This window comes from Budorcas taxicolor, chromosome 21 (assembly GCF_023091745.1).
Source record: "Budorcas taxicolor isolate Tak-1 chromosome 21, Takin1.1, whole genome shotgun sequence".
In the NCBI taxonomy this organism is placed as follows: Eukaryota; Metazoa; Chordata; class Mammalia; order Artiodactyla; family Bovidae; genus Budorcas; species Budorcas taxicolor.
The window spans coordinates 31,410,409-31,424,052 of NC_068930.1; the positions used below are offsets into that span (position 1 = coordinate 31,410,409).

At 45.5% G+C, this 13,644-nt stretch overlaps 2 protein-coding genes across 2 annotated transcripts in view; both read right to left on the bottom strand.

Moving 5' to 3' along the window:
• Positions 1-2,970, bottom strand: part of LOC128066381 (myotubularin-related protein 10) — a 43,423-nt gene extending 40,453 nt beyond the window's left edge. Inside the window, exons 1-2 of the mRNA XM_052659407.1 lie at positions 2,814-2,970; positions 2,214-2,274 (exon numbers count right to left, since the gene is read on the bottom strand). Of these exons, the coding sequence (XP_052515367.1) occupies positions 2,214-2,274; positions 2,814-2,873 (121 nt within the window). The 5' untranslated portion in view covers positions 2,874-2,970. The remainder of the gene's footprint in view (positions 1-2,213; positions 2,275-2,813) is intronic.
• Positions 2,971-11,705: 8,735 nt separating this feature from the next.
• The window catches only part of LOC128066460 (transient receptor potential cation channel subfamily M member 1), a 64,777-nt gene continuing 62,838 nt past the window's right edge, over positions 11,706-13,644 (bottom strand). Inside the window, exon 27 of the mRNA XM_052659520.1 lies at positions 11,706-12,963. Coding sequence (XP_052515480.1) covers positions 11,706-12,963 — 1,258 coding nt within the window. The remainder of the gene's footprint in view (positions 12,964-13,644) is intronic.

Genomic DNA, 13,644 nt, shown 5'->3' on the forward strand with positions numbered 1-13,644 from the left:
AAGCTCCAGGAGTTGGTGATGGACAGGGAAGCCTGGTGTGCTGCAATCCATAGAGTCGTAAAGAGCTGGACAAGACTTAGCAACTGAACCAGTTTTTAGTTGAACTCAGCTGGTAAAGAATCCTCCTGCAATGCAGGAGACCCCAGTTCGATTCCTGGGTTGGGAAGTTCCCCTGGAGAAGGGATAGGCTACCCACTCCAGTATTCTTGGGCTTCTCTGGTAGTTCAGACAGTAAAGAATCTGCCTGGAATGCAGGAGACCTGGGTTTGATGCCTGGGTTGGGAAGATTTCCTGGAGGAGGGCATGGCAACCCACTCCAATATTCTTGCCTGGAAAATGCCCATGGACAGAGAAGCCTGGCAGGCTACAGTCCATGGGGTCACAAAAGAGTTGCACACAACTGAGTGACTAAGCACACAAAGTACTTAGAGCTTACTGATATGTATCAACACTTTCACAAGCATATCTTAAACACAGAAGTTAATTACTGAAAATCAAGCTGTATCATTTGTAGCTAAGACCATGTGGTTTATTAGTGTCAAATCAAATCAAGTATTGGAAGCAGGGAATCAAAGAACAGGGCCTGCTCAGTCAGAGCAAAAGGAGCCAAAGTTCAGTAGCTCACAGGCTCTCATTCAGGATGAGCACTGCTTGCCGCAGGGACATTTAAAAGACCAGAGTGACTAAAGCCAAAACAGATCACGCACAAGGAGCAAAGGTTACTTATTAATTCTATTCTTCACTCTGGGGACAAGTGCAAAGGATTATTTAGTACATGCAGTTTGGCTAAAAAGCATTAACAAAATAAAGAGAAAACATTTATAACTAACTTCCATAATTAAGTTGAAACAATTTTAAAAGTTAACATCTGTAACATGGAACCAAAGGTTGATGTTTTAAATTTGTTTGTTCTACTTAACATTGTGGCTCAGCTGGTAAAGAATCCGCCTGCAATGTGGGAGATCTGGGTTCGATCCCTGAGTTGGGAAGATCACCTGGAGAAGGGAAAGGCAACCCACTCCAGTATTCTGGCCTGGAGAATTCCATGGACTGTATAGTCCATGGGGTCGCAAAGAGTCGGACACGACTGAGCAACGTTCACTTTCACTTTTCACTTAACATTTAAAATTTTACAACACAAAATTTAAAGTTTCCATATTTGTTCAGTTACTACTTATAGAGCTCTAGTCATTTTACCAGATTTAGCATTAAGTAATGACTGAGATTTTAAAATGTTGATAGTAGCCACACAGACTGGTATTTGATTGCATTTCAGGTTTAAAATGGGCTTTTCTGGTTACTTTCCCCAATAATCGAGTTAAACAACTGACTTTTCCTAACTATCATATAATTACTATACAATTCAAACTACCAGTCAAACAAATATCTTATATGCATTAAAACTAAAGCATATAACAATTTACCATCAATTCTTACTGATACCTCTAAGGTCATTTAAGGTCAATTTTGTTCTAAACCAGTGCTTCTCCACAGAGAGAAAGTTTTGCGCTAAGAGCTCCCCTGACAAAACAGTTTGGCAAGACATTCTGGTTCTCACAAAAGGTAGAGGAGGGGGTGCTCCTAGCATCTGGGGGTAAAGGCCAGGAATGATGCTGAATAGCACACAATACACAACACAACCCTAAAACAAAGAATGACCAGGCCCAAAATGTCTGGAGTGTCTCGGTTGGGAAACTCCATTCTAAATTGAAACAAGGAGATCTGCAAACACAGCCCGCTGACACCTTCAAAAAAACAATTGCCAAGTAAGTGATTCAAAGTGCACTAAGCTTTGTTATTAGTACAGAGACTGAGACATAATAAAAGTTGCTTTTCATACTATTGAAATGATCTATTAACCACAAACGCATGAAGTTGCAGATGGGTATGAAGGACAGTGTCCTCTCACTACCTAAGCAATTCATGAGTGCTTAAAAAAAGAACATTTCAGGAGACAAAAAGAAAATGAGGTAATGACATTCTTGACAGTTTTCTATGATGCTTCAATTTTCAAGGACAAACATCAATTAATCATTACTTTTTGTTGCTGTCCTTTAGTTCTAACCAACTTTTCCCCCCTCCACAGCTGTTAGGTGTTTAACTCGCTAAAGTTTAAAGTAAATGAGTAAAGTTAACCACATGATACTAGTTGGTAAAATAATCTTAGGCCAGTATCTGTCAAATAAAATATCTGCCAGAACTCTCATGCTTACCTGGCAAAAGAACCGGCTCCAGTTTTTTAATTTTCGGTTCCGAATTAATCTTATCTTCAGTCTGAAACACATTAGCAAAACAAATCAAAATAAAAATTCCCCCCCTACTCCGTGAGAGAAGGCAAATTTTTTTCCTAAGTGATGACACACGCGACAGGCACGTATCCCCCCACTTAAATTCTTTCACATTTTTACTAAACTCCTGTTCGTGAAGGTATTGGGAGTCGGACCTAAAACACAATATTGTACAACCGCCTGAGGTGCCTCAAGGTGTTCACATTTACGACAGGTAGGTGACCCCTCCCTCCAGAACCCCGCAGGCGATGCAATCCCGCCGGCGGTCACAGCGTGGACAGCCGCTGGGCAAAGGGCTAAATAAATCCAGGTTCGATCGCTCCCTGGGGTTCCGTCTCCGAGCCGACAACGGCTGCGGCGGAGTTTTGCAAGTTTCCCCCGAGCTGGTGGGGATCGCTGGAGCGTGGCTTCCCCGCAACGGAATCCGGGGCCGGGGTCTAGAGTCCGGGACAGCCTCCCGGGCCGGCCCGCGCGCGGCTCCCCGGAAGCGCGATAAGAGGGCGCAGCGGGGAGACGACTGTTTACCTGGGGCGGCGGCAGGAGGTAGGACCTGAAGGTGGGTCTGGGCGGCTTGAGCGAGAACATGATGCGGCCGCCTGCTCGGCCCGGCCCGGTCGCAGCCCGGGACCCGCCTCCCGACGCCCGCGGGCTGAGAGCTCCCGGTGCGACTGCCCGAGCTCGGTCTGCAGCCAGCCGGACCGGGCGGGCTGACGGGCGGGGACACGGCGGAGCGCCCGCCCGAGCGGGGAGGAGCCCGGGCCCATCCCCGGAAGGGGCCCGGCGCCCCGCCCCGCCCCGCCCCGCGAAACGGCGCGCGCAGGGCCGGCGGCCGGCCGCTCCTAGCCTCTAGGCTGCGCCGGCGTCGGAACGCGAGGCTTGTGCCGAGCGCCGCTGCCCTGCCCTCAGTGAGTGGGCCGGGGGGCAGTGAGGCCCGGGAGCCATCTTGAGAGCGCGGCCCGGGCGGGAGTGGGGGCGCTCCTACGGCGGCCGGCAGGGTCCACGGCGGCCAGGGGGACGTACGGCGGCCGCCTGGGGTCACGGGGGCTACCCGCGGGGGTCACTGCGGCTCGCGGGGACGTACGGCGGCCAGCATGTGTCACGGAGGCCATCCGTGGGGGTCATGGGGACGTACGGAGGCCGGCGGGGGTCACGACAGGTCCCTGGACGCCGCTCGCTACTTCCCCAGCTCGCGCGATCGGTGTTTTCCGTAGTCAGGAGGATCCCAGAGCGGGGAAAGGGGATCCTGTAGCCCGAGATCGACCGGTCACGCAGTCTGCGGCCAGCCTGTGAGGATCGGGCACCGGGGAAGCGGCCCGGGGCAGCGGGCAGTGACCGGGATCAGACGGTCAGCGCGGTGCCTTCCATCACCCAGTGTGTCTGTCCGTGCACGGAGCCATGAGACTCGGGTGTCCTGCTGAATTGCGTGGGATACTGAGGCTGTTGACAGAGGACGTTGCCAGGCAACCTGAACGCCTCCGTTTACTTTAACTTATACCCTCTTTATTAAACTCCATATTAAGCAAGTTATCTTGCCTTCTTTTCTTGGCTATCCTCACGTGTAAAAATACCAGTGAGCAGATAAATGATCAAAAAGCCCAGCGAGAGGCAGACCTTAACTGTTTGGACCAAATAGGCTATGGACGCAATAATTGCAAAGAATCAGCTACCTTCAGCTTATGAAGCCCAGGGCATTTCTGAACTCGAGCATGTTTCCGAACTGGAGCCGCCTTGGGTGGAAGGGGACTGGTGATGTTAGATTTTGGTAAATTATTAATTGAAACTAGGTTTTTCTTATGTTTTAAAGAATAAATCTCTAATCTAGCATTTTATAATTAATGCCATAGGGAAGCTCCAGTGAGGCCATCTGAGTCACAATCTTTCTGACAAGTGTCCCTAATGGAAACACTGAAAAATTTAAGGGGCTTCCCTTGTGGCTCAAATGTCTGTATAGTAAAAGCTGTGGTTTTTACAGTAGTCATGCACTGGATGTGAGAGTTGGACCATAAAAAAGGCTGAGTGTGAAGAACGGATGTTTCCAAGTTTTGGTGCGGGAGAAGACTCTTGAGAGTCACTTGAAGAGCAAATCAGTCAATCCTAAAGGAAATCAACCAACCCAGAATATTCACTGGAGGGACTGATGCTGAAGCTGAAGTTCTAATACTTTGGCTCCCTGATGGGAAAAGACAACTCATTGGAAAAGACCCTGATGCTGGAAAAGATTGAGGGCAAGAGGAGGTGGTGGTGACAGGATGTGATGGTTGGATGGCATCACTGACTTCATGGACATTAGTTTGAGCAAACTCATGGAGATAATGCAGAACAGGGAAGCCTGGTATGGCAAATAGTTGGGCGCGACTTAGCAACTGAACAACAACCTAGTGGGTCAGTAGTAAAGAATCCATCTGTGATGCAGGAAATGTGGGTTCAATCCCTGGGTTGGGACGATCCCCTGGAGAAGAAAGTGCTACCTACTCTGATATTCTTAGCTGGGAAATCCCATGGAGAGAGGAGCCTGGTGGGCCACAGTCCATGGAGTCGAAAAGAACTTGACAGACTTATTGACTAAACAACAAAATTTAAATAAGACTTCAAAATTTACCTTTTAAAAAAAAAAAATTTTATCTTGGATCCAGAACCCCAATGATCTTTCTGGTTAACTTGTTTGAGTGACATATGATTCCATTTTGCTCAGGTTCTACAACTGTACTTTAAAATATCAAGTCCATTGAGTTATAGGTATTACATACACTGCTGTACACATACATTTAACACCTTTTTATGAATTGTCTGTGATTCGTCCGCATTAAATAGATTTAAAAAAAACACTAAACTCAGAAAAAAGAGATCATATTTGTGGTTCCCAGAGGCAGGAGGTGGGAGAGAGGAACTGGAGAGAAGTGGTTAAAAGCTACAAACTTCCAGTTATAAGAAAAGTAAGTACTAGGGAAATAATGTAATACTGCTATATGTTATATGGGAAAGTTAAGGGAGTAAATCCTAAGAATTCTCATCACAACGGGAAAAACTTTTTTTCTCTTTCTTTACTGTATTTATATAAGATGATGAATGCCAGTTAAATTCACTGCAGTAATCATTCTACAATATATGCAAGTCAAATCATTAAACTGTACACCTTAAACTTGTGTAGTGATATATGTCAATTATACTTTAATAAAACTGGACAAAATGGATTGTTTTCCCACACACGCTTTGCAAGGAATGTATGGATCTTTATGCTGAAATGGCTTACTGTGACTTGGGCTTTGCCATACAAGTTTTAGGATCTACAACTCTATTAAGTGACCATACAATTAAAAAACTGAAAAACTGATTTCCAGATTTGTCTTGACCTACCCTAAATGTTAGGACTTTTTCAGATATCTAATTGTGTTAGTGTGCTTGGGTTGCCATAAGAAAACATCACAGACTGGGCGGCTTAAACAGCAGTTTATTTCTCACAGTTCTGGAGGCTGGGAAGCCCAAGATCAAGTACGAAAGATAGAATTCTGGTGAAAGCACTCTGGGCTTGCAGACAATGAAGAGAGCTGAGCAGTGGGAGATGGGTGGTGGGTGGGTGCAGGGTGTCAGAACTCACTCTGGTGCCTCTTCTTTATTCAAGTTAATTTTTTATTGGGGGGTATAGTTGCTTTACAATGTGTTGGTTTCTGCTGCACATGAATCAAATCAGCCATATGTTTACGTATATCCCCTCCCTGTTGCCTCCTGCCCACCTTCCCCATCCTACCCCCTAAGTCATCACAGGGCACTGAGCTGAGCTCCCTGTGCTACACACCAGCTCCCCACTAGCTATCTGCTTTACACATTGTATATATGTGGGCTGCCATCTATGGGGTCGCACAGAGTCGGACACGACTGAAGCGACACAGCAGCAGCAGCAGCAGCAGTATATATGTGTCAGTGCTACCCTCCCAATGCAGCCACCCCTCCATTGTGTCCACATGTCCATTTTCTATGTCTGCGTCTCTATTCCTGCCCTGCAATGGGTTCATCTGTACCATCTTTCTATATTCCACATATATGCATTAATATACAATGTTGGTTTTTCTGAGTTACTTCACTCTATAACAGACCCTAGGTCCGTCCACATCTGCAAATGACCTAATTTTGTTCCTGGTGCCTCATCTTATAGGGGCATTCATTAATCCTGTTGGATTACGATCCCAGCCTTTATGAACTCATTTAACATTAATTACCTCGCAAAGAGGTATCTCCTATCTCCAAATACACTCACTGATTTTCAGCTTTAGTGTCTGAATTTTGGGAGAATCAGTGCAATTCCAAGCACTAGTCTTGGTCTCCTTGATACTCTTTACCTTTGAAATAGCTGCCTATCTCCTTCTTTGTCTCTAATGTCACTCTTTTGTCCTGTTTTTCTGACTCTGTTTCTTGTATTGGTTCTTCTATTGTGCAGGATAGGAGGATAGAGGGCAAGAAAAGAGGGTGACAGTGGATGAGAAGGTTGGATGGCATCATTGACTCAATGGACTTGAATTTGAGCAAATTCCAGAAGATAATGAAAGACAGGGAAGCCTGGCATGCTGCAGTCTATGGGGTCGCAAAGAGTTGAATATCACTGAGTGACTGAACAAAAATGGTGGGGGATAGTGGTATTCCCTGCAGACCATTTCCTTTTCCCTGTGAAGAGGGGAAGAAAAGGCGCTAACACTTTTTGAATACCTATTATGTGCTAGGTAATGTATATATTCATTCAGTCAGTTACCAAATTTGTATTGATTGCTACATATGGATGCACTTTAGTCACTCAGTCATGTCTGACTCTTTTGACCCCATGGACTGTAGTCTGCCAGACTCCTCTGTCTGTGGGATTTCCCAGGCAAGTGGGGTGCCATTCCCTTCTCCAGGGGATCTTCCCGACCCAGGGATCAAACCTGGGTCTCCTGCATTGGCTGGCAGATTCTCTATCATCTGAGCTACCAGGGAAGCCCTATTGATTGCTAACTCTGTGTTAAAAACTACTTGGGTCACTAAGAAGACAGTTTCTACTTTCCTGGCACTTTCATTACAGGTGGAAAGATACACAAAATTAATGTATAACAAGTGCCATGAATTGAAAAATATAGGAAGAGGATGAGGGCTTTTTTTCAATGGGAGATAGAGTGTGATCAGGGAAGTCTTTCTGATCAGATGACATTTGAGCAGACAAAAACTGAAGGGAGTGAAGGAGCAACCCAGGTGGAAATCAGGAGGAAGAGGAGAGAGTCATGCAAATGCCCGGGGTTGAGATCTTGTCTGGTGTGTTCAGAGCAGCCTAATCCAGTGGGAGAAGAGGTCAGAGAAAATCAACAAGCCAGATCACATAGGTTCTGAAAGTTCAGGTGCTTTTGTGATGCTTTGAGTTGAGAATGACTTGATCTGACATTTAAAAATACACACACACACACACACCCCACTGTAGAGGTACATAATGGTAGAAGCTGTGAGACTGAATAGAACAGGACCCTACATTGCTTCTCCCCCACCTCCCATGCCCTAAACCTGCCTCCTGCCTGTCAAAAAACTTGAGTCAAAGAATATATTTAATCAGAGAAGTGAGAAAATTCAGAAGCAAAGGAAAACAGTCAAACAGGACAAAATAATAACAGTTTAGTCATTAAGCACAGTCAAGGACCTTTAGTTCCTCCTCAGGGGCTATAGATGATACTCTGAGCCATATCCCGTGAACTGTCTTCAGTTAGTCAGTTCAGTCACTCAGTCGTGTCCGACCCTTTGTGACCCCCATGGACTGCAGCATGCCAGGCTTCCCTGTCCATCACTAACTCCTGGAGCTTGCTCAAACCCATGAACTGTCTTACAGGTACTGAAACCCCCACCAGGCAGAAGAGGTTAACTATCAATACATGACAACCAGATTGTATTCATGACCTAAGCTGCCACAATTCTGAGAACTGTCCTCAAAGAAATGGGAACAAACCAACTCCAGGACTGAAGATTAATTGTACTCAAAATGATCAAGATGACACTGGTCAGACCACTGATGACCGACTTCAAGATGACTGTCAGTGCTGCCTGTACTGTTTCTGCATGAAGCCCCCTCCTGCCTAGAAAAGCCCTTGTCCACTAATTGTCAGTGGTGGGAGTCAGCCTTTGAACAGGAGTCTCCTCTCCCCCTGACCCCCTGCAACATTGCCAGCTTCTGAAATAAAGCAAACTTCCCACCAACCTTGCCCCTTTACTGACTTTAGAGCAGCCAGCAGCCAGACCCCACTTTCCGTAACAATGCTAGTTGGGGACTGTTAGAAGAGTCCAGATAACAGAAAGTGATGGTGGAAGCAGTCGGGGAGAGGTCGTGTATGATGGTTATGTACAAGGAAATGGCAACTCACCCATTATTTTTGCCTGGGAAATCCCATGGGCAGAGGAGCCTGGTGGGCTATAGTCCATGGGGTCGCAAAGAGTCAGAACATGACTGAGCAACTAAACAACAACAACATCTACAAAACTATGCCATTACCTGAGTATATGGCCCTTGAAGATAACTGTTAAGACATATAAAACATCTTTTTCCTGAGGGGGAATTCTGGGAAGATGACAACAGCAGCATAATTTTTCAGTTTCCCCAGGAAAACAGACAAAGGAACTATAAAGCAAAACCGAAGCCCCATGGACAACATTCACCACAAATCTAAGTGAACTAGTTTCCCCAAGATTTCCAAAATATAGGTAAGTAGGAGCAAACCACAGCACTTAGAAGATTTTTGTGATATCAGCAAAGGGAATCAATGAGGCATCTGGAGAATTCCCAAATACCCAGAAGGTATTTACTGGCCTGGCCAGTCAAGTGGAGAAGAGCAAGTGAAGTAGAGAATGGTGTTTGGGAGCGCAGGGGCTCCTGGTGAGGTCTGAGGGGTAGAACTTTGGAAGCTGCTAGAGGAACTCTTGCAACTGACCTACCTGTGCTTCCTTTAAAGAAAGGGAGCCACACCAAGAACAGACTGCTGAGCATGGAAACAAAATGAGCCAAGTCAAGACAAAGGAAAGGGAAGGTCCAAATAAAGATGGAGGACCAGGAATCTCTGAAAATAAGCTGACTTTACAATTTTTTTTTGTTGTTTGCAGGGCATCTTAGTTCCCTGACCAAGGACTGAACCTGTGCCCTGTGCAGTGGAAGCATGGACTCTTAACCACCGGCCCACGAGGGAAGTCCCCTGGCTTTTACAAAATTTTAATGCCAGACTGTGAAAATAAAGAAGGTTCTCTTGTGAAGTTAGAAAAGCTATCCTGACAACTGCCGTCTTCAAAAAGTTTGAGAAAACCTATTTCACATAACACTAATCAAGGGAAAGCATGGAAGTCAAATCCCATAGACAAGTATTGTAATAAAAAAGAAGATCAGAATAGCATTCCTACAGACGGTAAAAGCACATCAGGAAGACATACCCTTCATACAGATCAAAAAACAACACCCAGCATTTCATGGAGCTAAAGACACAAAGAAAATGATAGGAAACATGAATAAATTAGGTAAACCAGAATTAGAAATATTGCTTCCCAGGTGGCTCAGATGGTAAAGAATCCACGTGTAATGTGGGAGACCTGGATTCAATCCCTGGGTCAGGAAGATCCCTAGAGAAGGGAATAGCTACCCTTTCCAGTATGTCAACAGGAGACTCAGTGAGACTCCTGGGGATAGATTCAGGCCCCACACCTGAGGCAAGGTAGGAGGGACCTAGAAAGGCGACAGGTGTAATGAGTGGACAGGTGGAGAATTCTGTTGAGAAGCTTTGCCTTCTTCAAACCTGTTCTCTAGGGCTGTCAGAGGTTCTCCAGCTTATTCTGAGAAACACGTTTTATTTTAGGGTGTAGCAAAGGGCCTAAGAATTGATGCTTTTGAACTAGGTGTTGGAGAAGACTCTTGAGAGTCCCTTGGACTGCAAGGAGAGCCAACCAGTCCACCCTAAAGGAAATCAGTCCTGAATATTCATTTGAAGGACTGATGCTGAAGCTGAAACTCCAACACTGGAGACTGAACTGAACTGAACTGAAAGGGCTGAAAATTTTCTGGGCATCCAACGCAAAGAATTAGGAATGAGGCCAAATAGAATGGGTTTATCCTTGGGTCAAATAACACAGGAAGCAGGATTGATTGAACAATCTCGATGTAGCAATAGATAAGCAATTGTTTTCTTTATTAAATAAATGTTATCATTTATTAAATGTCAAATTCCCATCATCCATGCAATGGTATAGCAGTGCTTTCTGGTAAATCCAGCCCAGTTCAGGGATTCTGATCTGTGCATGAACTTCTTCAGCCTCCAGAGTCTCTCTGATCAGTACCTTTGGCACAACGGCACTGTGTCTCTCTCTCTACCTCTCTCCCCAACTCTTTGCCACTTTACAGCAATGTTATGTCTGAAATTCCAAATTGAGCCTTACCTTTTGTTTTTAGCTGTGACTCATCTTTGACACTCTTGAGAACTCCCACCTCGAACATGGATCCTTTAGATTTTAGCCACAGCTTTACACAGACCATTGCAATAGACAGAAGTACAATTAATTTGTATTTGGCATCCAGGACTATATCACAACAAGAAGATTCATATGGGACACTATTTTTACACATTAACAAAACTATTGGTCACCTTACCCTATTACAGTGTGACCTCTGATATAATCGTGGCCTTTTCTTCTTATTGTGTAATTTTAAAACATGAAAACATAAAACAAAAACCCATAAAGAAGATATGATACTTAAGTCCCCTTTCCAGTCCTCCCTTCTTGCACCTCTTAGTTTGTTTTCTCTTCCACCCCTCCTTTTCTCATGTTTGCTTTTTCTTTCATTTCTCTTTCTCACAAAGCTGCTTACTCCCTTAAATAAACTATTGGTGACACCCAAAAGCATGTCTTTGTCTGTTTTTGGTTGCCCTCAGAAATAGAGATTGTTGTAATTGTTGTTTAGATGCTATGTCATGATGGACTCTTTTGTGACCCCCAAGGACTGCAGCCCCCGGCTCCTCTGTCCGTGGGATTTCCCAGGCAGGAATACAGGAGTGGGTTGTCATTTTCTTCTCCAGGGGATCTTCGCGGCCCATGGATTGAACCTGGGTCTCCCTTTAGTGGCATGTGGATTCTTTACCTCTGAGCCACCTGGGAAGCCCCAAAGAGCTCATAAGCTCTTGCCTATTGATTAAGCAATTGGAGTCTTCACTTTTCTTGATCCTATTCCAACTAAAAAAAAACAAAACCAAGTTTATTAACATATGCTACCAAACTATTACTTAAAGTTTAGTGCCTTTACATTTTAAATTAATCAAAATGTAAATTAAATTAATGGTCAAAGATCTCTAATGAAAATGTTTTCAGAAACTGATGATGTCTAGATGACCAAGATGGAGCTCATCTGTGGTTCTGATGTAAAAACCAAAGAAACAAAACACACTAGCACGCTGTTTCTGAGGAAGTCTTCTCTTGCTGAACCTTGGGGTCTTCCATTGTAATTCCAGACACAACTACTAAGTTACTTACACTTCTGGCATGTCCAGGTCTGTGTAAGTTGCCCTGGAGGGCTTTCACACTCCTAGGACGGCTGTGTAAACTTTTTGACCTTGAAGATGGGAATCCCAAAGTTTGGTGTGTTTTCACAGACAGTAAGTTTTCCTTGTCAGTTCTGTCAGTAAAAGACAAGCAAGAGATCTGAGGGGCTGTTTTAAAAACACAGTTTTCATCTTCCTTGTCTGTGAAATGTCCACAATGCTCAGCCTGCAGTGCAGCTTCGGACGAAAAGGAAGGTATTTCCGTGCTCCGAGAACGCATAATCTTTTGAACTTCATACTTCCATTCCGTGGTCCACTGCTGAACTGTCGAGGGGCATGTTGGGTCCCCGGCTGCACCCCAATTGTTAGCCCCGCCAACCACCTTTCTTCCCCGGGAATACACAAAGCTTCTGGACTTTAGCGTTTTACAAGCGCTGAACGTCTCATCAGGGTAATAGCGGCTTGGCTTTGTTTCTTCCAGGGGATAAGAAATGGTGCCTTCTATCTTCGTGGTTTCCACTGTCTGCTGAGTGCTTTTTTGAAAATCCGACTTGTTTTCTCCATGTATAGCATCTGTTTGACTTAAACGTGGGGAAGTCATTTCTTCTTTTTTAGGGACTACCTGCCTTTCATCATTTTCAGCGGAAATCCCAGTATCTGAACCTGACTTCGGTTCCGAGCTGCTCTTGCCGTTGTCGGAGGCAAGCTGACCTCGGTCTGGGGATGCTGGCGCGCCGGTACTGGGTGGCAGGCGAAGGCTGCCCTGGCGCTCTGGGGCCAGGTACGTCCTTTGGTCCTTCTCTTCCTTCCCACGGAAGGAACCGGCTTTTTTCCTGTTCGCTGCCCCCAGGGGCATGCAGAAGGAGGTATCCTCATACAACAGCTCGTCCCCGTTGAAATGGTACCTGTACAGGCTGTAGCCATCGGCGCTGCTGATGCTGCTCCGCCTGAGAAGGAACGTGGCATCACATTCCGAGGAGGCCCGGGACCGCGTCTGTATCAGGTCAGACTTGTCGATTCCCGCCAGGTTTTCCAGCGCGTTCACCATTCTGTTAGATAGTTCTTCCAGTTGGGAGAGGCGAAGGTCCACAGTCTGTAGGGAAGTTTTCATAAAGTTTTCTCTTTCGTTGATTTCCTCCAACCTCATAGACATGTTTTCAACTCTAGTAAATACAAAGGGACAGGTGTATTACCCCGAGATGAACTAAAGATTAAAACCAAAAATTAATGTTATTGTTGTTGTATGATTTTTTCAGGCTTTGGGGAATCGTGGGACTCGGACATATTTTTAAACGTCACACACTCGTAATATAACCACTGAAAATTACCCTGAGGAACATCCGGAAACAACAGAAGTACAGTTAACACATAGGGTGCTCTTTACCATTCATCACACTGCTGCTGCTGCTGCTGCTAAGTCACTTCAGTTGGGTCCAACTCTGTGTGACCCCACAGCCGGCAGCCCACCAGGCTCCCCCGTCCCTGGGATTCTCCAGGCAAGAACACTGGAGTGGGTTGCCATTTCCTTCTCCAATGCATGAGAGTGAAAAGTGAAAGTGAAGTCATTCAGTCGTGTCCGACTCTTAGTGACCCCATAGACTGCAGCCTACCAGGCTCCTCCGTCTATGGGATTTTCCAGGCAAGAGTACTGGAGTGGGGTGCCATTGCCTTCTCTGTTCATCACACTAAGTACCTTATATATGTATTAATACGTACTCACTGAGGTCCTACTCTAGGCTTGTTTAATCTCACAGCAGCCCTATGAGGCAGGCAGTCTTTCCAACACCCCCGTTTTATTGATGGGGCTTCCCAGGTGGCTCAGTGATAAAGAAACTGCCTGCCAA